The 27,413-nt window shown below is 42.7% G+C and overlaps 1 protein-coding gene across 1 annotated transcript in view; it reads right to left on the bottom strand.

Annotated features, from left to right (window-relative positions):
• The window catches only part of LOC124720242, a 219,654-nt gene that overhangs the window by 15,351 nt on the left and 176,890 nt on the right, over nucleotides 1–27,413 (bottom strand). The window contains exons 2-4 of the mRNA XM_047245558.1: nucleotides 25,882–26,138; nucleotides 13,880–14,037; nucleotides 9,116–9,270 (exon numbers count right to left, since the gene is read on the bottom strand). Of these exons, the coding sequence (XP_047101514.1) occupies nucleotides 9,116–9,270; nucleotides 13,880–14,037; nucleotides 25,882–26,138 (570 nt within the window). The remainder of the gene's footprint in view (nucleotides 1–9,115; nucleotides 9,271–13,879; nucleotides 14,038–25,881; nucleotides 26,139–27,413) is intronic.

Here is a 27,413-nt window from a genome sequence, read left to right as displayed (position 1 = left end):
CATTTTGGAAATGCCTCCACACAACTGTTTCTTCATATAACAAAAAAGTAAAAAGTCAGTGGGCACCACAGGAGAATACAAGGATTGAGACAAAATCTGATGGCCCAAAGAAGCAACGTGTGTGAAATATACAGAATCTGCTGGGCCATTGCCATGGAGCATAAACCCATTGTTGAACAATGTCCCACGACACATTGACTTGACAGCCTTCCGTAGCCTTGTTAGTACATTTAGTTCATTCAGTATTGATTGGCACTCCTCATATAACGCCTGCAAAGTAGCAGTTTGAAATGTGTGTCGATTTATGCATGAAGACAGACTTAGTACTGTCTACCACCATCATATGGTGATATATTGGTATATTGCAGCAGCATTTTTTCCACTTGTAAGTATGCTGGTGGACATCGATAGGGCAATATTGCAGCAGACAAGCATGGGCAACAGTGGACAGTGTGGTTTGTTGAAGGGACGAAGTGACTGCTTTAGACATACACAAGAACTCAGTAGCCACATGTGGGGTATCTGCACGAGGTCACAGATCCATGTTTAGTTGGTTGCCAGAGTACAGAGACAGCACAGGCTGTGCTGGAAAACATAAAGCACTGCACATCCATCCAACCACCAGCCACACCAACCAAAGAATGCCCAGTGTCAATGAACTGATAATGGGGCACAGGCAAATCGTGTTTATTGAACTGGAGAAGGCAACTGCTCTATTATGGGGAACCCCATACCATCATCCCCTGAGGATTTCAAGCTGTGTGCAGAATGGATGCCCCATTTTCTCACCATTGCACAGAAACAGAAATTTGTGGAGGTATGCCAAAGGTTGGTGCAACAGTACAGCGTAGATCCACACGATTTCTTTAGGTGACTGGTCACTGTCAATGAGGTATGGCTCTTCCATGAGACTCCAAAAAGAAAACGCAAATCTGTGGAGTGGAATCATACTGGGAGCCATGACTGGGGCCAGTAATGCAGAAACAAATGGCAGCAATGTTCTGTGATCAGGAAGGGATACTGCTGGCAGTCTTGCTCCCTCCTAATACGACCCTCAACATTGATCAAGGATTGCAGTTTACTGCACAAACTCCAAAAACACACTCAACAATACCACCACAGACAATGTGGCCATGGTGTTCTGCTCCAACATGACAATGTGCAGCCACAATGCAATTGCCAGAACATTGCTACCATGAATGGAAAGGGTTTACTGTGATGCCACATCCTCCATGTTCACCGGATCTGATCTCTAGCGACTATACCCTATTGACACAATGAAAGAATATATGTGGGGTAAGACGTTCACCACCAACAACAAACTTCATGCAGATGTCCGCCGGTGGCGCTGGGATACATCAAATAATGGTCTGCTATGCAAATACACACATCAATAAAAGTTTTGCATCACCCCAGTTAAGAGAACTCCTGAAGCGAGATGTTGACTGTGGATATTGTATCACACAGCCTCTTTGACTGTTCAGAGAAATCACTAAACCTGCCCAAAGATGTAAACAACCATGCATGACCAGCGCCTATTAGACTGATGGGGCTCTGACAGCCGGTCAGTTCCAGTCATTCCACCAGGAAGGAGGTACACGGCTCGTGTTGGCTGTAGTTCAACCATGCCTAGACGGTCAAACCCACGGTTCGATCGCATCCGCATTGTTACTTTGTGCCAGGAAGGGCTCTCAACAAAGGAAGTGTCCAGGCATCTCGGAGTGAACCAAAGCAATGTTGTTCAGACATGGAGGAGATACAGAGAGGTAGTAACTGTCGATGACATGCCTTACTCGGGCCGCCCAAGGGCTACTACTGCTGTGGATGACGGCTACCTATGGGTTATGGCTCGGACTAACCGTGATAGCAACGACAGCATGTTGAATAATGCTTTTCATGCAGCCACAGGACGTCCTGTTACGTCTCAAACTGTGCGCAATAGGCTGCACGATGCGCAACTTCACTCCCGACAGCCATGGCAAGGTCTGTCTTTGTAACCGCAACACCATGCTGCATGGTACAGATGGGCCCAACAACATGTCAAATGACTGCTCAGGATTGGCATCATGTTCTCTTCATTGATGAGTGTCACATATGCCTACAACCAGACAATCGTCAGAGACGTGTTTGGAGGCAACCCGGTGAGGCTGAATTCCTAAGACACACTGTCCAGCGAGTACCACAAGGTGGAGGTTCCCTGCTGTTTTGGGGTGGCATGATGTGGGGCCGACGTATACTGCTGGTGGTCATGGAAGGTGCCGTAACAGCTGTACATTACACGAATGCCAACCTCCGACTGATAGTGAAACCATATGGGCAGTATATTGGCGAGGCACTGGTCTTCATGGACGACAATTCGCGCCCCCATCATGCACATATTGTGATTGACTTCCTTCAGGAGCTACTGCACAGGGTTCACGATGTCAGTTTAGGACAAAGATGATGTCACAAGAAAGAGCAATAGTAGGATGCAGTGACTGTCTACCCCTGTGCAGGATTAACCCATGAGAATTATATGGGAAAATAACCATCACTTTGTGATCAGCTAACTCATGGCACATGTTCTGTCTACCCCTGTGCAGGATTAACCCATGAGAATTATATGGGAAAATAACCATCACTTTGTGATCAGCTAACTCATGGCACATGTTCTGTCTGCCCCTGTGCAGGATTAACCCATGAGAATTATATGGGAAAATAACCATCACTTTGTGATCAGCTAACTCATGGCACATGTTCTGTCTACCCCTGTGCAGGATTAACCCATGAGAATTATATAGGAAAATAACCATCACTTTGTGATCAGCTAACTCATGGCACATGTTCTGTCTGCCCCTGTGCAGGATTAACCCATGAGAATTATATGGGAAAATGACCATCACTTTGTGATCAGCTAACTCATGGCACATGTTCTGTCTGCCCCTGTGCAGGATTAACCCATGAGAATTATATGGGAAAATAACCATCACTTTGTGATCAGCTAACTCATGGCACATGTTCTGTCTACCCCTGTGCAGGATTAACCCATGAGAATTATATGGGAAAATAACCATCACTTTGTGATCAGCTAACTCATGGCACATGTTCTGACTACCCCTGTGCAGGATTAACCCATGAGAATTATATGGGAAAATAACCATCACTTTGTGATCAGCTAACTCATGGCACATGTTCTGTGCGCGAGGATAACCGGTACATTTCCATTGACTGGGCCAATCTTGAATGACATCACTCCTATCCCAAAACATTTTCACCCATTCCACCACCATATACAATGGCAATGTTGCATCACCACATGCCTTATACTGTCCCTGGAAACACCATTGTGCACACAGATCATGTGCCACTTCAATCTTGATCTACACATTTTTCATGTTTCCTAAACATACTGTTAGGGTACTTGATCTGGCCTTCTGTACTTTCAGTACACACTAACACTGACTCAAAGCCATCGCCACTCATTGTACTACCTCAACTGACCTGTCACCAGCTACATACAGCACACATACCATTGGATGCACATCCTTCATGTTACTTTAGCATTGCCATTGATTTTTATCCAACACTAGTAACATCTGTGCTTCATTGTCTTACAATTAATGCTGTAACATATAATTCTGAAACAATTATAAGCAACATAACGTTCCTTTTACGCTAAACGTTTGGCATTCTATAAGTTTTAGCAAACAGTATAAGATCTGTTGCATCAAATGCTTGTCACGTCTCTGAAGAAATTTTGATGTACAAACCATAAGTAATCAATGCTATTTGAAATCCATAATCAAACCTCTGCCTTATGTGGATATAAAATTACATTAATTAAACATTAATAGTTTTGGAGCCTATCTTAACATGAGGTATATAAAGTGATACCAGATTTGCCAGTGACTTTGTCAGTGTTTGGACTCTGAGAAAACACGTTTCTGATAATTTTATTTAACTGTATGCATCACATAAATGATGTCCAAATTTGATGGTTTAGGGCAGCACCTCTCATGCTGTTTATTGATATTTCTTGATGCATCACAAATGTAGACTATGGAACAAACTTACAAAATTTTAAAAGGAAAATAAGCATTCATGACAAAGTTCTCGCTAAATTCACAACGTTCATACCGGATTGTCAGAAGCTAGAAGTTTCAGCTATTTGAAAGACAGTTATTTTGCATTACTTGTAAGTTATACTGGTCTCTGACTTACATGACACTATAGATGATACTGCAGTTAACATCCAGTATACCACATAACAATTTTCATAATTTACTAATAAATATGTAGATACCACAATGAATAATTACTAACTTCACTTACCTGTCAGTTGAGATAGTATCATTCATCAGTATCTAATCTACTTAATGGTCTCATTATTTATGGATGTACATGCTTATTTTAAGGCCTGTATGATAAATGTGAATAAATTATCGGAAAATTCCATTATGTGAGCATATTTAAATTTTAGTACTACAAGAGCAATTCCACTGTAAGTACAGATGTGATCAGTTAAGTTATGTCCATTTTGACAATCAGAGCAGTATGCCTCACATGGATGCGAAATGAAAGACAGGATAAAGGAAAATATAAGAGCATGAAAAGGTTTTTTTAAATCTATGGACTGGATGCTTTCCACTTTCCACTGCCTTGTGCCTCCATTGCTGACTTTGTCCATTCTCATATTCCAAGATTTCTGTGCAATCTTTCTCTTGATGAGTTTTCACTATAGGTAATTTCTTTGTAATTCCAATATTCATACGTCCAGTCAACATGTTTTCCTCATTCTGCCATTTCCATCCCTTATGTTCCTTTTTTTTTTATTCTTAGAACTATTTGTTCACACATCATTCTGTCTGTCCATTTCATTTTGATTCCATTTTTATCCACTCCAAAACTGTCCAAATAATTTTCCACTATATCTTCAATTGTCTATGAGTCACTCCCATATAACACTACACCTCAGCAAAACACTTTGCATATGTTTGTCTTATCTCTGCCTGTTCTTTTGTCAGTCAAAATATGTTTCACTGCTTTAAAATATCTTTTATCCATAAATTATCTGTCTCCTATTTTCTCCAACTAGCTACCATTTTATGCCACCAAACTTCCATAGTATCTGAAAGCTCTTACTTTTTTCTAAGGTCTTCCTTCCAAACGTTATTTTGACAGTATCTTTAAGTTTACTGATTGTTATTATTTTGGTTTTTCCTACGTTATCATTGTTCAATAACATTTCACAATTTTTATGATATCTTCCATTATAAATTATATTTCTTCCCCTGGTTCTCACAACACTGCTTGTTCATCTGCATATTCAATTGTTTGTATCATATCTCCTCCTACTTGTATGCTTCTTGGAATATTTAGCCAATCATGTCAACTTTAAAATATTTTGGTTTATTGTAACTAATGACTTCATTGTTTCGCTTACATATAAATGTGTGTGTGTGTGTGTGTGTGTGTGTGTGTGTGTGTGAGAGAGAGAGAGAGAGCGCGCATGCGCTCGTATGCACACACATGTGCACTATGTGACTCACTCGCTATGTTCTTCCATATGTACTGAGCACTCTCACAGACCATTTAACTACAATCAAACAACAGATAATGGGCTGTTTTGCCAGTACCAGAAATCACAGAAGTGAATTACATGTAGCAACACACAACTGATTCTTGCTAGGAACAGTATGGGTATGTCATTCTGTTAACGTAAGTGACATTAGACTTCGAATTATATTAAATATGATAAAACCCATTAATAGCTAGAGAGAATGTTAACTGTTTGTGTAGTTAAGTCAAAGGAAAGGTCCTGCTAAAACCAAAGGAAGTCATGCAAATTACACAACGAATTTTAAATGTAATAGGAAACTGAAACAGACATTAAATCATTTTCCTAGAGTCTTTATGTATCATCAATATAAGGAAAATATTACCTGATTGTTTTTGGTTAACAATGTGTTATGGAGACAGCACTGAAAACAGTGACAGTATTGCAATCATAGTGAACAGTGACAAATCTTTATTATGATGGTACCTAAGAACTAAGCAACTGTTTCTTATCTCTTTTAGTGCTACCAAGGATTATATGCAGAACTCTGCACATGTATTAGCATAAATACTACATTAAATTTCACTTTAATAGTCATAACAGTTTGATTGTGTGCAACTTCGATTGTTGAAACTATTTTCTAGAGCTTTGCAATCATGAAGTATGAGGCAGTTAACATCAGTTTTTTACTGTAAATGCTTTTGAGCAATCTGATTAGATATCCCGGTTTTTGTAGATCATCTAAATATTGAAATGGTACCTTAAACAAAATACCAACTCCTCATAAACAGCTATTGTAACCCAGAGAAGCATTACATCTAAAGCCCACTCAATAGACTGTTAAACATAAGGTAGAAAAAAACAGTTTCATGTTTATTCTTTTGTGGAGGTGTATGAAATCCTTGTAAAAAAGTATTTCGAGCACATTACACTATGTTATATCTGTGAAAATTTAATTTTCAACAAGTAAGAGACTCAGAAATGATAAAATTAACTATTTGTTTCTTAGATAACTTTAAATGAGTGTGGTATTTCTAGTAATAGCAACTGAGGCAAGAAAACAACAAATTACAAGGATCAACTCCTCAATCATTTCCTTTGGTAATTCTTTTGAAGGTGAAACAGTATTTACAGTTTATGTACTGCAGATGTATTCTAACATGTCCATTTTAAGTGATGCATTAAAACTCTCACTGCTCTATAATTGAAGAATTACATTCCAAAAATGAGTATGGCTGTTTCATAATAGGCAGCATTATTAATTTGAAATGTGAAATGAGTATAGACTCTTTTGAAAACCATTGCATTTACTTTAAGTATTTATATTTACTATTGTGTCTCACCCTAAGTACAAACAATTTCTGTCAATATGACTAAATTTAAGTATGAGCCAGTAAAGTAATGTTTTGCAATACTTATTACATGGCTACTTTCCCTTTGTTAATACTCGCATATGCAGTTGGCCTTCAATGCTAATAATCAAAGCTAAGCACTTGACTTGTTAATAATAAGTGTGTCAATGATCATTTGTCATTTCAAAATAAGGAAGTACTTACAACAGATTTTTCATATAACCTTGTTAATTTATGTTTCCTGCAGAATTCTCACTCATGATAGTCATGTTTTACAATGAATAACACAATGGAAATATGTAATGCAGACAGTTGCCATATGCAATAAATCTATGCTGCCGGTTTCTGTCTCACACTGCTGCACGATGAAATGTAAGAAAACTTTTGTGGGGAAAAATGAAATGAGTGTTTTGATGATGGCACAGAGAGTCACTTCCACTTTTTCTTTAGCTCAAAGTGACTACTTGCAATCTGTATAGAAACGAAACTAATACAGTTTATGGAGCTATTGAGATATAATTTCATGATTTTTTAATTATTTAATTTTCCCTATATTTTTATAGGGAAGTCCTTACTCTTCATTGTAATCATAATAATAAGAACTATTCTGATCAATGTTTATAGTTTAAAATGGAAGACATATGAAGATCAAGCTTCAACTATGGTATTTCAGATTTTTGATACAGATCTGACATAAGGTTAGAAGTTCTACTGAAGTGGTCACAACAAAAAAGCAATAAGTGAAATTACTTGTTCCTTAATAACGTTTATTAAAGGCAATCATTTTGATACGTAGCATTTTATTTTCAAATAAAATTTCAGTGCCTGAGAACTGCTAATTTCATCCCCTTGTGCATTACCAAGCTACAAAATAGTTCTGCTTACAGGTTTGCTACTGACGAGATGATGAAAAAATGAATATGGCAGACAAGCAACAGGTGACTGCGCCCTAGTAGCAGTTTAACACGACTATAAGTATGGGCACAACTGTCCTACGTGTGAAGTCTATATGTACATTGTTAAAAGGACAACCCTAATGTGGGTTTGCTCGTTGAACAGAATATATAAACATATTAAGATACATAAGTGTAAATATTAGAGTGAAGACACACATAAAACGATCAACATCTTAAAATGAAATAACCAGCCTAGATAGCAGTATGTTAAAGTGACCACTTCTAGGACACAGGAAAATGTGACGACCATGGTTCGAATCTGCTCACAGATTAATGATGAGGGCTAGTGTGCCAATCAGCCTGGATATGGCTTCTGGGTGGTTTCCCACAACCCACTAGGTGAATACAGACTGGTACCTGCATCCCACTTCACATTTCAAAAACTTTATGACACTTGCACACAGCATTTACTCTAGATGCAGACAGATGGGTACACTGATTCTGTGATGGACAGGAGACAGATGACCTTAGATGTTGAGACTCCATAAACCCCTAATCAGCAGAGTTAAAATAAAATAGGATATGTTTCGACCAATGTAGTATCACAAGTGTATCATCATAGTTGTGCTAACTTATTTTTATGTGTTATTTATGCTCACAGAGTGACAAAACCTACTTAATGGTTGCACTTTTTTCATTTTACTTACGGTCTTATTATCTGTGATGATTGTACCCACACATACTATGGTTGTGCATAGCTCTTATTATGAACTCTATCACATATTGCTCTTTCTCCACATACTTAAATGTCGAATACAACAATTTGTTGTAAGCATAACAGTTTTTATTCTGGTGTAGGTTGATAGTGCCCAAGGGGGGAGAAACTAGGTAATTTCTGCATAACAAAATAAATACTTCATTTCAAAAATAAAACTGCAGGCTAAGCAGGAAAATGACTTTCTGCAAGAAATTTACAGAGACTGAAAATGCAAACATGAAGGACTATTGATCCTTAACACTGATATGAAGAAACGAATGAATCCTCTCATTACTGAGTCATGTGACTCAGTCCTTGAGGTGTATTTAGTTACTGATTTATAGGAAGTAGAAACAATTTAACATCTTTGATTACAAATTGCCTGCTTGTATGTAAATATTCTGTTTTTAATTATGTTGATCTCTGCATTATGTGTTTGATAGCTGCACACCAAATGCCCTGCGAGAGTTAATTGTTGTCTTTGAGTCAGAAGCCCACCACACCTCATTAAAAGGGAATGGAGTCTGCCCAAGGGATCTGAGTGTTTTGGCCCAGGGTCAGAGCTCATCCTTACTGGAGGCGTTTCGTCGGCGTCGGCGCAGCACATCGTCAGGTGTGAGCGACACAGCATCAGAGTCACTGTCAACATCAGCACGGCGCTGCCTGTGGCTGTCAGATGCGGGATCTGGGTCCACCAGACTGATCCGTGAGCTCACTTGCACGGGTTTCCTGGACAACAAGACCAATGCATCACACTGTGGTCACATGTGTAAAAAATACAAATCTACAAAATTAAGAACAGAGAAGTTTTTGTGTGAAACAAAATCGATGTTGGCTACAGGAAAATTTAAACATATCTTTGGAGAAAAAAGAATCTACTGTATGAATTTTAAGGGCTCAGATGGCAAGCTCATACTAAGCAAAAAAGTAAATGTCCACGAAATATACATGGTGTTTTGAAAAAGTGTTATGTTCCTACAAGAGGTAATATTGATCAAAACTAAAAGAAAATGTTGCTATAATAATATGTCTGGTAAATAATACCTGTTCCCATGTACGCTATTGTATTTGTAATGAGTAATGTGTAGTATTTGGTGGTGCACATAGCATTCACAAGAGATTGCATAGAAAATTACCACAATACGCAAATGTGGACAGACGCAAAACTTCATGTAGTCATGGAGGCGAAGAATCAGGATCGCTTCAGTATGAATGTACTAGCGTGAATTGTCAGTGACAGAATCATCAGGCAACACACTTTACCAAACAGATAAACACGTGTTCTATATCACGGATTTCTGTGTGATGAATCACCAGCACTATTGGAGAATGTTACCCTTACAGAAAAAGAATGACTTTGGTTTACATACAACGAGACACCACCACATTTTCTATGGTCTGTGTACTGGTACCACACTACAATGTTTCACAGGTAATGCATTGGTTGAGGAGGTCCTGTAGTGCGGTCTCCACATTCACCGGACCTGACCCCAGTGGTATTTCTGGCTAAGGTGACATTTAACCCATAACTAGTGTAGCGAAGTTTTCGTTGCAATATTGGTATGGTGGGGTCATTATATATCAAGTTTTTATTTCAATACTAGAGGGCAAAAATAAAATAAAGTCTTATAATCAACTTAATCTTAATAGTTATTAACTTTTCAAGGCTAAAACGGTTAAAAAGCTGAATAGAAGTTAACAATAACCTGCTGCAACCCAGATCAAGATCTGAATCATTGTTGCAGCAGTACTCATTCTGTACTTTAGCAAGGTTTGACTCTACCCTTTCACCTAGTATAGGTCACTTATTGCAATCAGTACGGTGGGGTTCAGTCCCCACTGAAAGAAAAATTGGTCTACGGTCACAGACTTACCTGTCGTACGCACAACCACTCTGTTCAACTGTGCAGAACACACAGTCTGAAAGATACAGATCCCTGCAGAACTTCAGTGTTAGAAATACCTAAACTAAACAAAACAAAAATTCTGGGGTCTGCGTGAACTAACCACACCACCCACTCAAATTAATTGGTGTGCATTGCACTCATAGACAATATTCAGTCAGTACAGGAGCGTGTAATGTAGTCTTAAAGAAGCCAGGTGTGCTTAAAAGAGTTTGTGATTCACTGGGAGCAAGAACTGAAGAATATGTCAAGATGTGTGGTTAAGCAAACGCAGCAGTACCTACGATGTCTTCTTCTAGGTGTAATGTCGCCATCTACTTTTAAGTAAAACTTGTGTGAATTTATATGAAAGCGACCACAGAGCACTGTGTTGGCTACCACTGGCGAGTAAGCACAGAGTGGCAACATATGAGTTATAGCAACTGTAGTGATTCGAGAATTTCCACGTAAATTCTGGAGCCACACGACCTGCTGCCACCTCGAACACGCGATGTTTTAAAGATAAGGGTGAGAGAGCTTATTTACTGCTCAACACATGTCTATGTGTGCAGGATTGAAGTTTGTCATGGAATTAACTTCTACGTTTTTTCTTCCTATCCTTTTTTTCATTTTTTCTTCCTATTCATTTTTTTCCATTTGGAATCTTTGCGCATGTGATTTTTTTTTTGTATTAATTTTGATTTGATCATGTTATATTTTCGTCCACATTATTGCATTCATTACATCAACCCCTCATTTTGCGCATTTATTTTTAATTCCTTCTTTCACTTAAATGTTCATCTGCATTATTCTTCCCATAGCACAATAGGAATGTGTATTTTAAATGTTTGTGTGAAGATTAACATCCAAAAAAATGTACATCTTCTGCATTACGAAAAATACGTATTCAACGCTATTGGCAGTCAATAAAAACAGTTTATTTCGCGTTTTGTTTTTTGACCAACGAATCAACATTTCCACAAGTACAAATATTGTGACGGATAAATAAGAATAACTGAAATCAAATGCACAAAGAGTCCAAACGAAAACACAAAGACAGGAAGGAAAAATAAGAGCAGATGAAAAAGTTAATACCATGATTAAAGTCTCCTGCAAAGGATTAGGAATTTTAAAAAGTGATATATTTCTAACAGAATGAAAATAATGATCACAGGCATTTCGATAACCATTTGAAAATGAAATATTTTCAAGCACCTGACGAGATTCTGCATAGCAGACTGATACGCTAACCACTACGCTAGAATGTCACTATATGAACATTCGTTAATTTTAAAGCACTAGCACTACACAAAATTAAAATTTTTTTTATTATTCGCAAATGCTATCAAATGTACAGTTCGGCTTTATAAGTCGTTTAACAACTGAAAATACTATATTCTCTTTCCTCTCTGAGGTACTGGATGGGCTAAACAAAAGACTTGGAGCGCTAGGCATACGTTTTAGATTTAACTAAGGCGCTTATCGATCACAAAATATTGCTCCAGAAGTTAGACCATTACAGAATATGGAGCGTAGCTCACAACTGGTTCACCTCTTACTTTAACAACAGACAGCAAAAGGTCATTATTCACAGTGTTGGAAACGGCTGTGATGTCGGGTGTGAGTGGGGTACGGTCAAGTAGGGGGTGCCCCAGAGATCAGTGTTGGGGCCATTCATGTTCCTTATTTATATAAATGATATGCCCTCTAGTATTACGGGCAACTCTAAAATATTTCTGTTTGCTGATGACACTAGCTTGGTAGTGAAGGATGTTGTGTGCAACATTGGCTCGGTTTCAGATAGTGCAGTTCATGGCCTAAGTTCATGGTTTGTGGAAAATGAACTAACGCTAAATCACAGTAAGACTCAGTTATACAGTTCTTAACACACAATTCAACAAAACCCGATGTTTTAACTTCACAGAAAGGGCATATGATTAGTGAAACTGAACAGTTCAAATTTCCCGGTGTTCAGATAGATAGTAAACAGTCGTGGAAAGCTCACATTCAGGATCTTGTTCAAAGACTTAATGCTGCCATTTTTACTATTCGAACAGTAGCTGAAGTGAGTGGTCGTTCGACATGAAAAATAGTCTACTTTGGTTACTTTCGTTCGCTTATGTCGTATTGCATTATATTTTGGGGTAACTCTTCCCATTCTAAAAGGATTTTTCTGGCTCAGAAACGGGCGGATCAGGCAATAAGTGGTGTAAGTTCGCAAACCTCTTGTTGGACCCTGTTCACTATTCTGTGTATTTTGACATGTGCAGTATACTGCTGCATCCATTTTCAATAAATTACCACAAGCCAGAATGAGATTTTCACTCTGCAGTGGAGTGTGAGCTGATATGAAACTTCCTGGCAGATTAAAACTGTGTGCCACACCGAGACTCGAACTCGGGACCTCTGCCTTTCGCAGGCTAGTGATGTACCAAGTGAGCTACTCAAGCAAGAGCACTTGCCTGCGAAAGGCAAAGGTCCTGAGTTCAAGTCTCGGTGTGGCACACAGTTTTAATCTGCCAGGAAGTTTCATATCAGCGCACACTCCGCTGCAGAGTGAAAATCTCATTCTGGAAACATTCCCCAGGCTGTGACTAAGCCACGTCTCCGCAATATCCTTTCTTTCAGGAGTGCTAGTTCTGCCACGCGGGATTAGCCGAGCAGTCTGAGGCGCTGCAGTCGTGGACTGTGCGGCTGGTCCTGGCGGAGGTTCGAGACCTCCTTCGGGCATGGGTGTGTGTGTTTGTCCTTAGGATAATTTAGGTTAAGTAGTGAGTAAGCTTAGGGACTGATGACCGTAGCAGTTGAGTCCCATAAAATTTCACACAGATTTGAACATTTTTGCTAGTTCTGCAGGTTCGCAGGAGAGCTTCTGTAAAGTTTGGAAGGTAGGAGACGAGATACTGGCAGAAGCTACCACAAGAATTCAAAAATCTTGGCAGCATTCCACGCGCTTTCCAATCGAAACTGAAGAGTTTCCTCATGGGTCACTCCTTCTATTCTGTTGAGAAGTTCCTTGAAAAATTAAGCTGATTCTTTTGTTATATTGTTGACTACATTTACTGAAACTTGTGGCTTAAATTTTTTTGGGTTCATAAACATTTTATTTTTATGTGTTATTACTTTTATGTTGTAAGTTCACGTACTGACAAGTTGCGTGACCTTGGAGATTTGCTCCTCAATATGGTCCTACGGAACTTGACGTGTAAATAAATAATAAATCAAACGAGTGCCCACCAGAGTGGATGGCTGCAGGGTGAGATAGCTGGAAGCACAACCCACATTGCCATACAGGTGGCTTCAAAAGCTCGACCTCATCCCTGCACACCTCGCCTCACATGTAAGACCTTTATTACAGGCCTAAGGAAACAGAAAGGACAACATGAACTCGAGTGCCGACTGTAGAGCAATCGTGTAGAAACAGAAGTAGTGGAGTGATGGCTACGCCGGCTCACCCGTCTGCGGAGCTGCCGCTGTCGGGGCTGAGGTCTGCGGCGACGGCGACCGACCGGGGCTGGCTGAAGTCGCACTCCAGCGTGAAGGCGGCGTCCCCAGGGGCCACGAACTCGTCGTCGTGCTGCAGCACCACCACGTTGCGGTACCGCACGTCGCCCTGGCACACGCAGACACACACAGGATACTAGATATCGAAATAGACGACAGAGGGATTGAGAAACAATTAAAATCGCTCAAAAGAGGAAAGGCCGCTGGACCTGATGGGATACCAGTTCGATTCTACACAGAGTACGTGAAGGAACTTGCCCCCCTTCTAACAGCCGTGTACCATAGGTCTCTAGAAGAGCGTAGCGTTCCAAAGGATTGGAAAAGCGCACAGGTCATCCCTGTTTTCAAGAAGGGACGTCGAACAGATGTGCAGAACTATAGACCTATATCTCTAACGTCGATCAGTTGTAGAATTTTGGAACATGTATTATGTTCGAGTACAATGACTTTTCTGGAGACCAGAAATCTGCTCTGTAGGAATCAGCATGGGTTTCGAAAAAGATGGTCGTGTGAAACCCAGCTCGTGCTATTCGTCCACGAGACTCAGAGGGCCATAGACACGGGTTCACAGGCAGATGCCGTGTTTCTTGACTTCCGCAATACGTTCGATACAGTTCCCCACTGTCGTTTAATGAACAAAGTAAGAGCATATGGACTATCAGACCAATTGTGTGATTGGATTGAAGAGTTCCTAGATAACAGAACGCAGCAGGTCATTCTCAATGGAGAGAAGTCTTCCAAAGTAAGAGTGATTTCAGGTGTGCCGCAGGGGAGTGTCGTAGGACTATTGCTATTCACAATGTACATAAATGACATTGTGGATGACATCGGAAGTTCACAGAGGCTTTTTGCGGATGATGCTGTGGTATATCAAGAGGTTGTAACAATGGAAAATTGTACTGAAATGCAGGAGGATCTGCAATGAATTGACGCATGGTGCAGGGAATGGCAATTGAATCTCAATGTAGTCAAGTGTAATGTGCTGCGAATACATAGAAAGAAAGATCCCTTATCATTTAGCTACAAAATAGCAGGTCAGCAACTGGAAGCAGTTAATTCCATAAATTATCTGGGACTATGCATTAGGAGTGATTTAAAATAGAATGATCATATAAAGTTAATTGTTGGTAAAGCAGATGCCAGACTGAGATTCATTGGAAGAATCCTAAGGAAATGCAATCGGAAAACAAAGGAAGTAGGTTACAGTACGCTTGTTCGCCCACTGCTTGAATACTGCTCAGCAGTGTGGGATCCGTACCACCAGATAGGGTTGACAGAAGAGATAGATAAGATCCAACGGAGAGCAGCACACTTCCTTACAGGATCATTTAGTAATCGTGAAAGCGTTACAGAGATGACAGATAAATTCCAGTAGAAGACTCTGGAGGAGACACGCTTAGTAGCTCGGTATGGGCTTTTATTGAAGTTTCGAGAACATACCTTCACCAAGGAGTCGACCAGTATATTGCTCCCTCCTACGTATATCTCGCAAAGAGACCATGAGGATAAAATCAGAGAGATTAGAGCCCACACAGAAGCATACCAACAATCCTTCTTTCCACAAATAATACGAGACTGGAATAGAAGGGAGAACCGATAGAGGTACTCAACGTACCCTCCGCCACACACCGTTAGGTGGCTTGCGGAGAAAGGATGTAGATGTAGAGATATAGACCTGATATCCTCAGCGATGTGCCTCTGTAGCCCGCGGCCAGAGAAACACTGCATGACAAAAAAAGTGAATCGGTCAGAAGTTACGGGCGGGTGTCAAAGTATCTTTGTAGACAGACACGTCACCAGCACACGTGTTGTTGCGTCCTCGCACAATTTTCCTACACCACCTATGGTGTTATCAGCGTGGCGCCATCAGGAATTTAGGGCCAATGTGGGTTTGTCGAAGATCAGAGGCAGGAACTCTCCCAGTTGGGATAGGCGTTCGATTACAGCAGGCTGGTAATTCCTGTAGAGCTGACAAGATTGGCCTGGTGAAGTAACGGATTATTACTGTCAGTCAATTCGTTCATTGTTCTGACCAACACATTTGTTTGTTGAGGTGTGAGAAAACCCCTTAATACACTCCTGGAAATGCAAAAAAGAACACATTGACACTGGTGTGTCAGACCCACCATACTTGCTCCGGACACTGCGAGAGGGCTGTACAAGCAATGATCACACGCACGGCACAGCGGACACACCAGGAACCGCGGTGTTGGCCGTCGAATGGCGCTAGCTGCGCAGCATTTGTGCACCGCCACCGTCAGTGTCAGCCAGTTTGCTGTGGCATACGGAGCTCCATCGCAGTCTTTAACACTGGTAGCATGCCGCGACAGCGTGGACATGAACCGTATGTGCAGTTGAAGGACTTTGAGCGAGGGCGTATAGTGGGCATGCGGGAGGCAGGGTGGACGTACCGCCGAATTGCTCAACACGTGGGGCGTGAGGTCTCCACAGTACATCGATGTTGTCGCTAGTGGTCGGCGGAAGGTGCACGTGCCCGTCGACCTGGGACCGGACCGCAGCGACGCACGGATGCACGCCAAGACCATAGGATCCTACGCAGTGCCGTAGGGGACCGCACCGCCACTTCCCAGCAAATTATGGACACTGTTGCTCCTGGGGTATCGGCGAGGACCATTCGCAACCGTCTCCATGAAGCTGGGCTACGGTCACGCACACCGTTATGCTGTCTTCCGCTCACGCCCCAACATCTTGCAGCCCGCCTCCAGTGGTGTCGCGACAGGCGTGAATGGAGGGACGAATGGAGACGTGTCGTCTTCAGCGATGAGAGTCGCTTCTGCCTTGGTGCCAATGATGGTCGTATGCGTGTTTGGCGCCGTGCAGGTGAGCGCCACAATCAGGACTGCATACGACCGAGGCACACAGGGCCAACACCCGGCATCATGGTGTGGGGAGCGATCTCCTACACTGGCCGTACACCACTGGTGATCGTCGAGGGGACACTGAATAGTGCACGGTACATCCAAACCGTCATCGAACCCATCGTTCTACCATTCCTAGACCGGCAAGGGAACTTGCTGTTCCAACAGGACAATGCACGTCCGCATGTATCCCGTGCCACCCAACGTGCTCTAGAAGGTGTAAGTCAACTACCCTGGCCAGCAAGATCTCCGGATCTGTCCCCCATTCAGCATGTTTGGGACTGGATGAAGCGTCGTCTCACGCGGTCTGCACGTCCAGCACGAACGCTGGTCCAACTGAGGCACCAGGTGGAAATGGCATGGCAAGCCGTTCCACAGGACTACATCCAGCATCTCTACGATCGTCTCCATGGGAGAATAGCAGCCTGCATTGCTGCGAAAGGTGGATATACACTGTACTAGTGCCGACATTGTGCATGCTCTGTTGCCTGTGTCTATGTGCCTGTGGTTCTGTCAGTGTGATCATGTGATGTATCTGACCCCAGGAATGTGTCAATAAAGTTTCCCCTTCCTGGGACAATGAATTCACGGTGTTCTTATTTCAATTTCCAGGAGTGTAGAATGTCAAATGCTTTCAAGAATCACTAGAAAGGACCTTTATTTATTTATTTAATCGTGTCTGAGCTACATCTGTAATTAATTAATAGGCTATATATACTAGGTTACAAATACAACTAAATAATAGTAATACACTTACGAGTATATATACATTCATGATCTTCACATATCATAAGTCGTCATTATTGTCCATAGAAGGCTGATATCTCTCTCCAGTGTTCGGCACACTTCACTCCAGCATTGTTGGCCAACCACAGGTCTTGGAAAGTGCATGGGGCCAGCAAGGATGGACAGGTCAACAGGTGTGTCATCGTTTGTTTTCCTCCACATTGGCAGGACCCTTCTTCGGCGTATTCCCACCTGAACAGGTTACCCTTTGATCTTCTCATTTGACACCTAAGTCTATTTATGCTCTTCCAGATTTCATCAATTAAATTCAGTATCTCTTCTGTTACCCAAGGATTTCTACTAGCCCTCGTCTTTTTACCTACTTGATGCTCTGCTGCCTTCACTATTTCATTCCTCAAAGCTACCCATTCTTCTTCTACTGAATTTCTTTCCCCCATTCCTGTCAATTGTTCCCTTATGCTCTCCCTGAAACTCTGTACAACCTCTGGTTCTTCCAGTTTATCCAGGTCCCATCTCCTTAAATTCCCACCTTTTTGCAGTTTCTTCAGTTTTAATCTACAGTTCATAACCAATAGATTGTGGTCAGAGTCCACATCTGCCCCTGGAAATGTCTTACAATTTAAAATCTGGTTCCTAAATCTCTGTCTTACCATTATGTAATCTATCTGAAACCTTTTAGTATGCGTTACTGGGTCAAATTATGTTTCCTTCGGTAAGTGAAGGAGCGGTCGCTGCCGTAGCGAACTCAAGGATGGAGGTGCCCAGAGGCCGTAACAGCACAGAGCTTCCTGGCGAAACTTTAGGGGCTGTCTAGAGGACGAGGAATGCTTTTAGAGAGATACAGATCTACAGTGTGGAAAAAATACGACAAATTGTGAAAGCAGTAAGCGTCGCTCTTGCAGGATAGGTGGCAGCCAGGTGCTCTTAACCAAACTTGTAGAACGAATTATAAAATGACTTATTTTTACAATATGAATATTTATATATGTGTTTGGAGAGAGAGAGATTGATTTTTGTTTGAGATTTTTACTTTAAGTCGTAACTGGTACCTGAATTTTGGTTGCTGCCTCCTTGAATGGTCAGCTTCTGAACCAGTTGGTGACGTATTAACGATTTGGACGAAGTTTTTGTCCTTTAAGGTTTAAAATACGACTCTGTTAGTTACTTGGCTGTATTGCGGATGCCTTTGAGCCCAAGTTTTCGTAGCTTTTCATACCTAAGAGACCACTGTTGTAAGTAAATAAGATCAAACAGCAATCTGCTTTTCGTGGGAAAAGGAGATTGCTTGGCACACTAACTTCCTTCACACTAAACATCCTGTTACATCAAAATTGGTCAGTGGAGTTCAGCACCATACTATTGTACAAGAACATAATCCAATTACTGTGATAAAGAAATTATGAGAGGTTGTTACTTATTGAACGAAAACTATAGAGAATGCATTTCTTTTCCTGTACTTTAGTGAACTTTGTACACTTACAACTCTGCCGACTGATAGACGGCGACGACAATGAAGTTCACTTCCTTTCCCAAAAACAAGATATTTCTATTATTCACTTCCAGAAAATTTGTATAGATAAATGTTTGGCAACTCTTCCTCATACTTTACTCAGTTGTATCACTAAAATATCAATTTTCATTAAATGTAACAATACGTTCTGAGCGACAGCCTAGCAACACATCCTCTTTCCACAAGATACAGATTAACAGTTCTCTTTTTTTTAAAAAAAAATCAATTGTCTGTTTTCTTTGGAGTCCATACTCAAAGATTTACAACTACTATCGTTGCAGGAATTGCGAGCTAAAGAGTTTGTTGCTGTCCAGCTGCGCTTCAATTCAAGTACTTTTTAAATCAAATTTGCATTTACGGTATTTAAATACATTACTCAGCTTCTCAGAATAAAATCAGACACAAGTTAGTTTAAAAGAAGCAGTGAGGCACACACAACATTACAGAATGCTAATTGGCTCACAAAAATTATTTGGTAGCTGGAGGAAGAGCTAGCATGCATATGTGCCTTTCCTCTCATTTATCACGATGGAAATCCATCGTGACAAATCCTGCCTAACTTTAGAGATAATTACCATTGGTCGTTAATCAAGTGAAATACGTAGGAGAAAGCACTTTGGCAGCGTATTTTTGAACTTTTCGCTGGTCAGAGCTCGCAGCCTTTACCGTAATTGGCTAGAGAGTTTCCGGTACTGGAAGAGCCAACAGAATTTCTGTAATGTCAAGCACAAACAAATGTCATCTTCAGAAGGCAGGGAGAGCACTTCATCCTTGGGGGCCACTGAGATCTCTTCGGCTTTGGGAACCCAGTGACCCTCTTTGCCTTTGTCTTCTAGAGTTTCCACTGTGTCGCTAAACGGATGCAGATGCTGGGGCCAGACTCAGAGTCTGCAGCCAAGACTTCAGTGATGTGCTATGGTGGAATCAGAGTTCGGTGAGGATGTGTAGCAACTGCGTGAGTCGTGACGACTGGCCCACAAATCTATTTACAGTGAAACGTCCCTGTGAAGTCGATTCATAAGACGCTTGTCGAATTCGGTACAGCTTATACACTTTACTACCTGATTTTAGCTCAATTCATAAACTCTTCCAGAAAGACAGAGCACTTTAACAAGGCATATTGAATATTATATGCATATTTCAATGTGGGCTTTAGGTTTTGTTTTATGTGAAACGCTGAGTTGGTCATCGTCTGCTGCGAGCAGACGATGTTGCTTCTCGTTCGAAGGAGAGCACAGGATGACCGACTTAGGTTCCCATTACCTGAACAGAGAGGTTTACCCATCTTAGTCGAAGGCTGTTTTTGTGTGTGCGGTTGGTGACGGAGGGCTACCACTCAGGTAGCTTCCGCTGCACGAGGAGCGACGTAATCTCGAAAGAGAAAGCGGCAGTCTTCGGTGAACGCTTGGTGAGTACCGATCGTAGCTCTCGACAGGGGTTTCAGGTGATAGGAAGCAGGTTGAGTTAGGACTTCGTTATGTTTAACTGTTGAAATACTTAAGAACTTCAGCTTAACTGAGGCGCGTGAAGCGAGTTATTTTTCCGAATGTGCCATAATTATACTTCGTTCAATAGGCGATTTTTGGGTGTATGAGTTAAAAGTGTGGAAGTTACCCTACTGGCCATTAAAATTGCTACACCACGAAAATGACGTTCTACAGACGCGAAATTTAACCGACAGGAGGAAGATGCTGTGTTATGCAAATGATTAGCTTTTCAGAGCATTCACACAAGGTTGGTGCCGGTGGCGACACCTACAACGTGCTGACATGAGGAAAGTTTCCAACCGATTTCTCATACACAAACAGCAGTTGACCGGCGTTGCCTGGTGAAACGTTGTTGTGATGCCTCGTGTAAGGAGGAGAAATGCGTACCACAACGTTTCCGACTTTGATAAAGGTCGGGTTGCGGCCTATCGCGACAGCGGTTTATTGTATTGCGACATTGCTGCTCGCGTTGGTCGAGATCCAATGACCGTTAGCAGAATATGAAATCGGTGGGTTCAGGAGGGTAATACGGAACGCCATGCTGGATCCCAACGGCCTCGTATCTCTAGCAGTCGAGATGACAGGCACCTTATCCGCATGGCTGTAACGGATCGTGCAGCCACGTCTCGATCCCTGAGTCGACAGATGGGGACGTTTGCAAGACAACAACCATCTGCACGAACAGTTCGATGACGTTTGCAGCAGTATGGACTATCAGCTCGGAGACCGTGGCTGCGGTTACCCTTGACGCTGCATCACAGACAGGAGCGCCTGCGATGGTGTACTCGATGATAAACATGGGTGCACGAATGGCAAAACGTCATTTTTCGGATGAATCCAGGTTCTGTTTACAGCATCATGATGGTCGCATCAGTGTTTGGCGACATCGCAGTAAACATACGTTGGAAGCATGTATTCTTCATCGCCATACTGGCGTAGCACCCAGTGTGATGGTATGGGGTGCCATTGGTTACATGTCTCGGTCACCTCTTGTTCGCATTGACGGCACTTTGAACAGTGGACGTTACATTTCAGATGTGTTACGAACCGTGGCTCTACCCTTCATTTGATCCCTGCGAAGTCCTACATTTTAGCAGGATAATGCACGACCGCATGTTGCAGGTCCTGTATGGGCCTTTCTGGATACAGAAAATGTTTGACTGCTGCCCTGGCCAGTACATTCTCCAGATCTCATACCAACTGAAAACGTCTGGTCAATGGTGGCCGAGTAACTGGCTCGTCACAATACGCCAGTCACTACTCTCGATGAACTGTGGTATTGTGTTGAAGCTGCATGGGCAGCTGTACCTGTACACGCCATCCAAGTTCTGTTTGACTCAATGCCCAGGTATATCAAGGCCGTTATTACGGCCAGAGGTGGTTGTTCTGGGTACTAATTTCTCAGGATCTATGCACCCAAATTGCGTGAAAATGTAATCACATATCAGTTCTAGTGTAATATACACTCCTGGAAATGGAAAAAAGAACACATTGACACCGGTGTGTCAGACCCACCACACTTGCTCCGGACACTGCGAGAGGGCTGTACAAGCAATGATCACACACACGGCACAGCGGACACACCAGGAACCGCGGTGTTGGCCGTCGAATGGCGCTAGCTGCGCAGCATTTGTGCACCGCCGCCGTCAGTGTCAGCCAGTTTGCCGTGGCATACGGAGCTCCATCGCAGTCTTTAACACTGGTAGCATGCCGCGACAGTGTGGACGTGAACCGTATGTGCAGTTGACGGACTTTGAGCGAGGGCGTATAGTGGGCATGCGGGAGGCCGGGTGGACGTACCGCCGAATTGCTCAACACGTGGGGCGTGAGGTCTCCACAGTACATCGATGTTGTCGCCAGTGGTCGGCGGAAGGTGCACGTGCCCGTCGACCTGGGACCGGACCGCAGCGACGCACGGATGCACGCCAAGACCGTAGGATCCTACGCAGTGCCGTAGGGGACCGCACCGCCACTTCCCAGCAAATTAGGGACACTGTTGCTCCTGGGGTATCGGCGAGGACCATTCGCAACCGTCTCCAAGAAGCTGGGCTACGGTCCCGCACACCGTTAGGCCGTCTTCCACTCACGCCCCAACATCGTGCAGCCCGCCTCCAGTGGTGTCGCGACAGGCGTGAATGGAGGGACGAATGGAGACGTGTCGTCTTCAGCGATGAGAGTCGCTTCTGCCTTGGTGCCAATGATGATCGTATGCGTGTTTGGCGCCGTCCAGGTGAGCGCCACAATCAGGACTGCATACGACCGAGGCACACAGGGCCAACACCCGGCATCATGGTGTGGGGAGCGATCTCCTACACTGGCCGTACACCACTGGTGATCGTCGAGGGGACACTGAATAGTGCACGGTACATCCAAACCGTCATCGAACCCATCGTTCTACCATTCCTAGACCGGCAAGGGAACTTGCTGTTCCAACAGGACAATGCACGTCCGCATGTATCCCGTGCCACCCAACGTGCTCTAGAAGGTGTAAGTCAACTACCCTGGCCAGCAAGATCTCCGGATCTGTCCCCCATTCAGCATGTTTGGGACTGGATGAAGCGTCGTCTCACGCGGTCTGCACGTCCAGCACGAACGCTGGTCCAACTGAGGCACCAGGTGGAAATGGAATGGCAAGCCATTCCAGAGGACTACATCCAGCATCTCTACGATCGTCTCCATGGGAGAATAGCAGCCTGCATTGCTGCGAAAGGTGGATATACACTGTACTAGTGCCGACATTGTGCATGCTCTGTTGCCTGTGTCTATGTGCCTGTGGTTCTGTCAGTGTGATCATGTGATGTATCTGACCCCAGGAATGTGTCAATAAAGTTTCCCCTTCCTGGGACAATGAATTCACGGTGTTCTTATTTCAATTTCCAGGAGTGTATTTGTCCAATGAATACCCGTTTATCATCTGCGTTTTTTCTTAGAGTAGCAATTTTAATGGCCAGTAGTGTACTTTGTACATTTTGAACAACGATGAAGTATAATTTCAAATGGTAAATTTGATTAGGATCACTTCAACCGTACATGAGTGTAATATTGTCTCGAAGCAAGTATGATTTTCAATCTTATATTTTGTGGAACTTGCTTTTATCTTTATGTGTCGATTTTGTGCCACGTGTTTGGTAATCAATGACCCTTCTGGTCCACCATGACACCAGAATGGGCTTTATTTTAACAGTTTGCTTGTTCAATCAGCTATAATTTCTGGAAGAATATCTGTTCTTTCGTGCGCATTCTACAAAGCAGCACAACAATTTGATTCGGAATGCACCTCGTGCTCTACTTTGGCCATTTGCAATCAGCGGATGCAGTTAGTATGTTGAATAATTATCGCACAACCTTGCGCATTGGTTGGACCTCTGTCCAAAATAGTGTATACATAGAACCACAATGCAAATCGCACTCAGATATTTTTATGGTATGAATGCAAAGGAGATGATAGTATGATTGTCTCCCACCCCCGTTTTCTGTGTTTCTTCTTGCTGTAGTTAAATTGTTCTCTGTTACATTCTCAAGTAATTCTCACTTAAATATTTCTAGTCAGGCACCAGTTATGTGTAGTTTTGGATGTGCAACCAAATACTTAGATACAATAAATGATCGACATGAAAGATAAATTCTGTGGTATTGATCTTACCCACTTACTCCGTTTTCCAATCCTGAATTAATGAAGTTGCTTCATGCACGACGTGGAGTGTTATTTATCTGGCTACTCAAAGAAATTTGCGTACTTGTAATTAAACTACTGAAGTAATTATACTTATCATTTTCCAGCTCCGTTTTTTCTAAATGGTTAGGAAGGGCTTGGGCTGGTGGTGACCCTGAATTCCTGAATTTTTTTCATTATTTGTGTGAGGGGAGCAGGTAGAAATGCGAGATAACGTATATGGCTCGATGAGAAACGTAGTAAAGATAGTAATACGTTAGAAGAGATTGGTTTGGCTTAACTGAATTCACTATGCCAGCTCAGTTGACCACTTGACTTATAAGGTTCCTGCACAAGTTCACTGCATTTTTTCCGTAATTTTAATAAACGCAACAGATACACATAAGAGAGATTTTAATCATCAGGTAGATGCCGTGTTTCTTGACTTCCGCAAGGCATTCGATACAGTTCCCCACAGTCATTTAATGAACAAAGTAAGAGCATATGGACTATCAGACCAATTGTGTGATTGGATTGAAGAGTTCCTTGATAACAGAACGCAGCATGTCATTCTCAATGGAGAGAAGTCTTCCGAAGTAAGAGTGATTTCAGGTGTGCCGCAGGCGAGTGTCGTACGACCGTTGCTATTCACAATATACATAAATGACCTTATGGATAACATCGGAAGTTCACTGAGGCTTTTTGCGGATGATGCTGTGGTATATCGAGAGGTTGTAACAATGGAAAATTGTACTGAAATGCAGGAGGATCTGCAATGAATTGACGCATGGTGCAGGGAATGGCAACTGAATCTCAATGTAGACAAGTGTAATGTGCTGCGAATACACAGAAAGATAGATCCCTTATCATTGAGCTACAATATAGCAGGTCAGCAACTGGAAGCAGTTAATTCCATAAATTATCTGGAAGTATGCATTGGGAGTGATTTAAAATGGAATGATCATATAAAGTTGATTGTTGGTAAAGCAGATGCCAGACTGAGATTCATTGGAAGAATCCTAAGGAAATGCAATCCGAAAACAAAGGAAGTAGGTTACAGTACACTTGTTCGCCCACTGCTTGAATACTGCTCAGCAGTGTGGGATCCGTACCAGATAGGGTTGATAGAAGAGATAGAGAAGATCCAACGGAGAGCAGCACGCTTCATTACAGGATCATTTAGTAATTGCGAAAGCGTTACAGAGATGATAGATATACTCCAGTGGAAGACTCTGCAGGAGAACGCTCATTAGCTCGGTACGGGCTTTTGTTGAAGTTTCGAGAACATACCCTCAGCAAGTAGTCAGGCAGTATATTGCTCCCTCGTACATATATGTTGCGAAGAGACCATGAGGATAAAATGAGAGAGATTAGAGCCCACACAGAGGCATACCGACGATCTTTCTTTCCATGAACACTACGAGACTGGAATAGAAGGGAGAACCGATAGAGGTACTCAAGGTACCCTCCGCCACACACCGTCAGATGGCTTGCGGAGTATGGATGTAGATGTAGATGTAGATATTCTCCTTCACTATTTGAAACAGTGTGTCAACGCAGGGATAACTCTTCGATTCTGCGCCTATAGAAGTCTCACGGCTCTCAGGTAAAGAACTCGTTGAGGCACGTTTGGTGCGCACTTTCACCCAGGAAATGCCGGATCGCCGAACAGGCTCACCTCGTTGAGCGCGTTGCAGGCGTCGAGCGGCAGCTGCATGGAGAAGCGGGTGCCGCCGTCGGCGTCCAGGAAACAGGGGGGCCGGCGCTCGTGGAAGGAGCCGCGCGTGTACAGCACACCGCGGAAGTCGCGCGCCGTCGCCACGCGCACGTGCATCGCGTCCGCGCCGCAGCGCAGCTCCACACGCTCGAACGAGGCCGCGTCGCCGTCCACGTGCATCGCGCCGCCGACGTCGCCCGACTCCCACAGCTCTGGGCCTGAAACGACACAGTCCAACTACTGCAGTGCGCGTGTAGAGGCGGGCGCAGCGGGTGCGCACTACAACCTGTGCAGAGGGGGAGAGGCAGAGCATACTCTGTGGCATCACCAGGCTGGGTATAGTCTCAGTCATAAGCCTTAAAACATCAAGTCAGACAAGGTACCGATATTTATGGATGTCCATCTTACCTGAGGTTGTACTGAGTTTCAGGGACAGCATAGGGGAACAATTGACAGGAATGGGGGAAAGAAATACAGTGGAAGAAGAATGGGTAGCTCTGAGGGATGAAGTAGTGAAGGCAGCAGAGGATCTAGTAGATAAAAAGACGAGGGCTAGCAGGAGTCCTTGCATACCAGAAGAAATATTGACATTAATTGATGAAAGGAGAAAATATAAAAATGCAGTAAATGAAGCAGGCAAAAATGAATCCAAACGTCTCAAATATGAGATCGGCAGGAAGTGCAAAATGGCTAAGCAGGGATGGATAGAGGACAAATGTAAGGATGTAGAGGCTTATCTCACTAGGGGTAAGATACTGCCTACAGGAAAATTAAAGGGACCTTTGGAGAAAAGAGAGTCACTTGTGTGAATATCAAGAGCTCAGATGGAAACCCAGTTCTAAGCAAAGAAGGGAAAGCAGAAAGATGGAAGGAGTATATAGAGGGTCTATACAAGGGCGTTCTACTTGAGGACAATATTATGAAAATGGAAGAGGATGTAGGTGAAGATGAAATGGGAGATACCATACTGCGCAAAGAGTTTGACAGCGGACTGAAAGACCTGAGGCGAAACAAGGCCCCGGGAGTAGACAACATTCCATTAGAACTACTGACGGAGAGCCAGTCCTAACAAAACTCTACCATCTGAGCAAGATGTATGAGACAGACGAAATAACCTCAGACTTCAAGAAGAATATAATAATTCCAATCACAAAGAAAGCAGGTGCTGACAGATGTGAAAATTACCGAACTGACAGTTTAATAAGTCCGAGCTGCGAAATACTAATGCGAATTCTTTACAGACGAATGGAAAAACTGGTAGAAGCCGACCTCGGGCAAGATCAGTTTGGATTCCGTAGAAATGTTGGAACACGTGAGGCAATACTGACCTTATGACTTATCTTAGAAGAAACATTAAGGAAAGGCAAACTCTTTTTCTAGCATTAGAGAAAGCTTTTGACAATGTAGACTGGAATACTCTCTTTCAAATTCTGAAGGTGGCAGGGGTAAAATACAGGGATCAAAAGGCTATTTACAATTTGTACAGAAACCAG

This window comes from Schistocerca piceifrons, chromosome 11 (assembly GCF_021461385.2).
Source record: "Schistocerca piceifrons isolate TAMUIC-IGC-003096 chromosome 11, iqSchPice1.1, whole genome shotgun sequence".
Lineage (NCBI taxonomy): Eukaryota > Metazoa > Arthropoda > Insecta > Orthoptera > Acrididae > Schistocerca > Schistocerca piceifrons.
The sequence above is the reverse complement of the archived record's forward strand: the minus strand, read 5'-3'. Positions and strand labels throughout refer to the sequence as shown.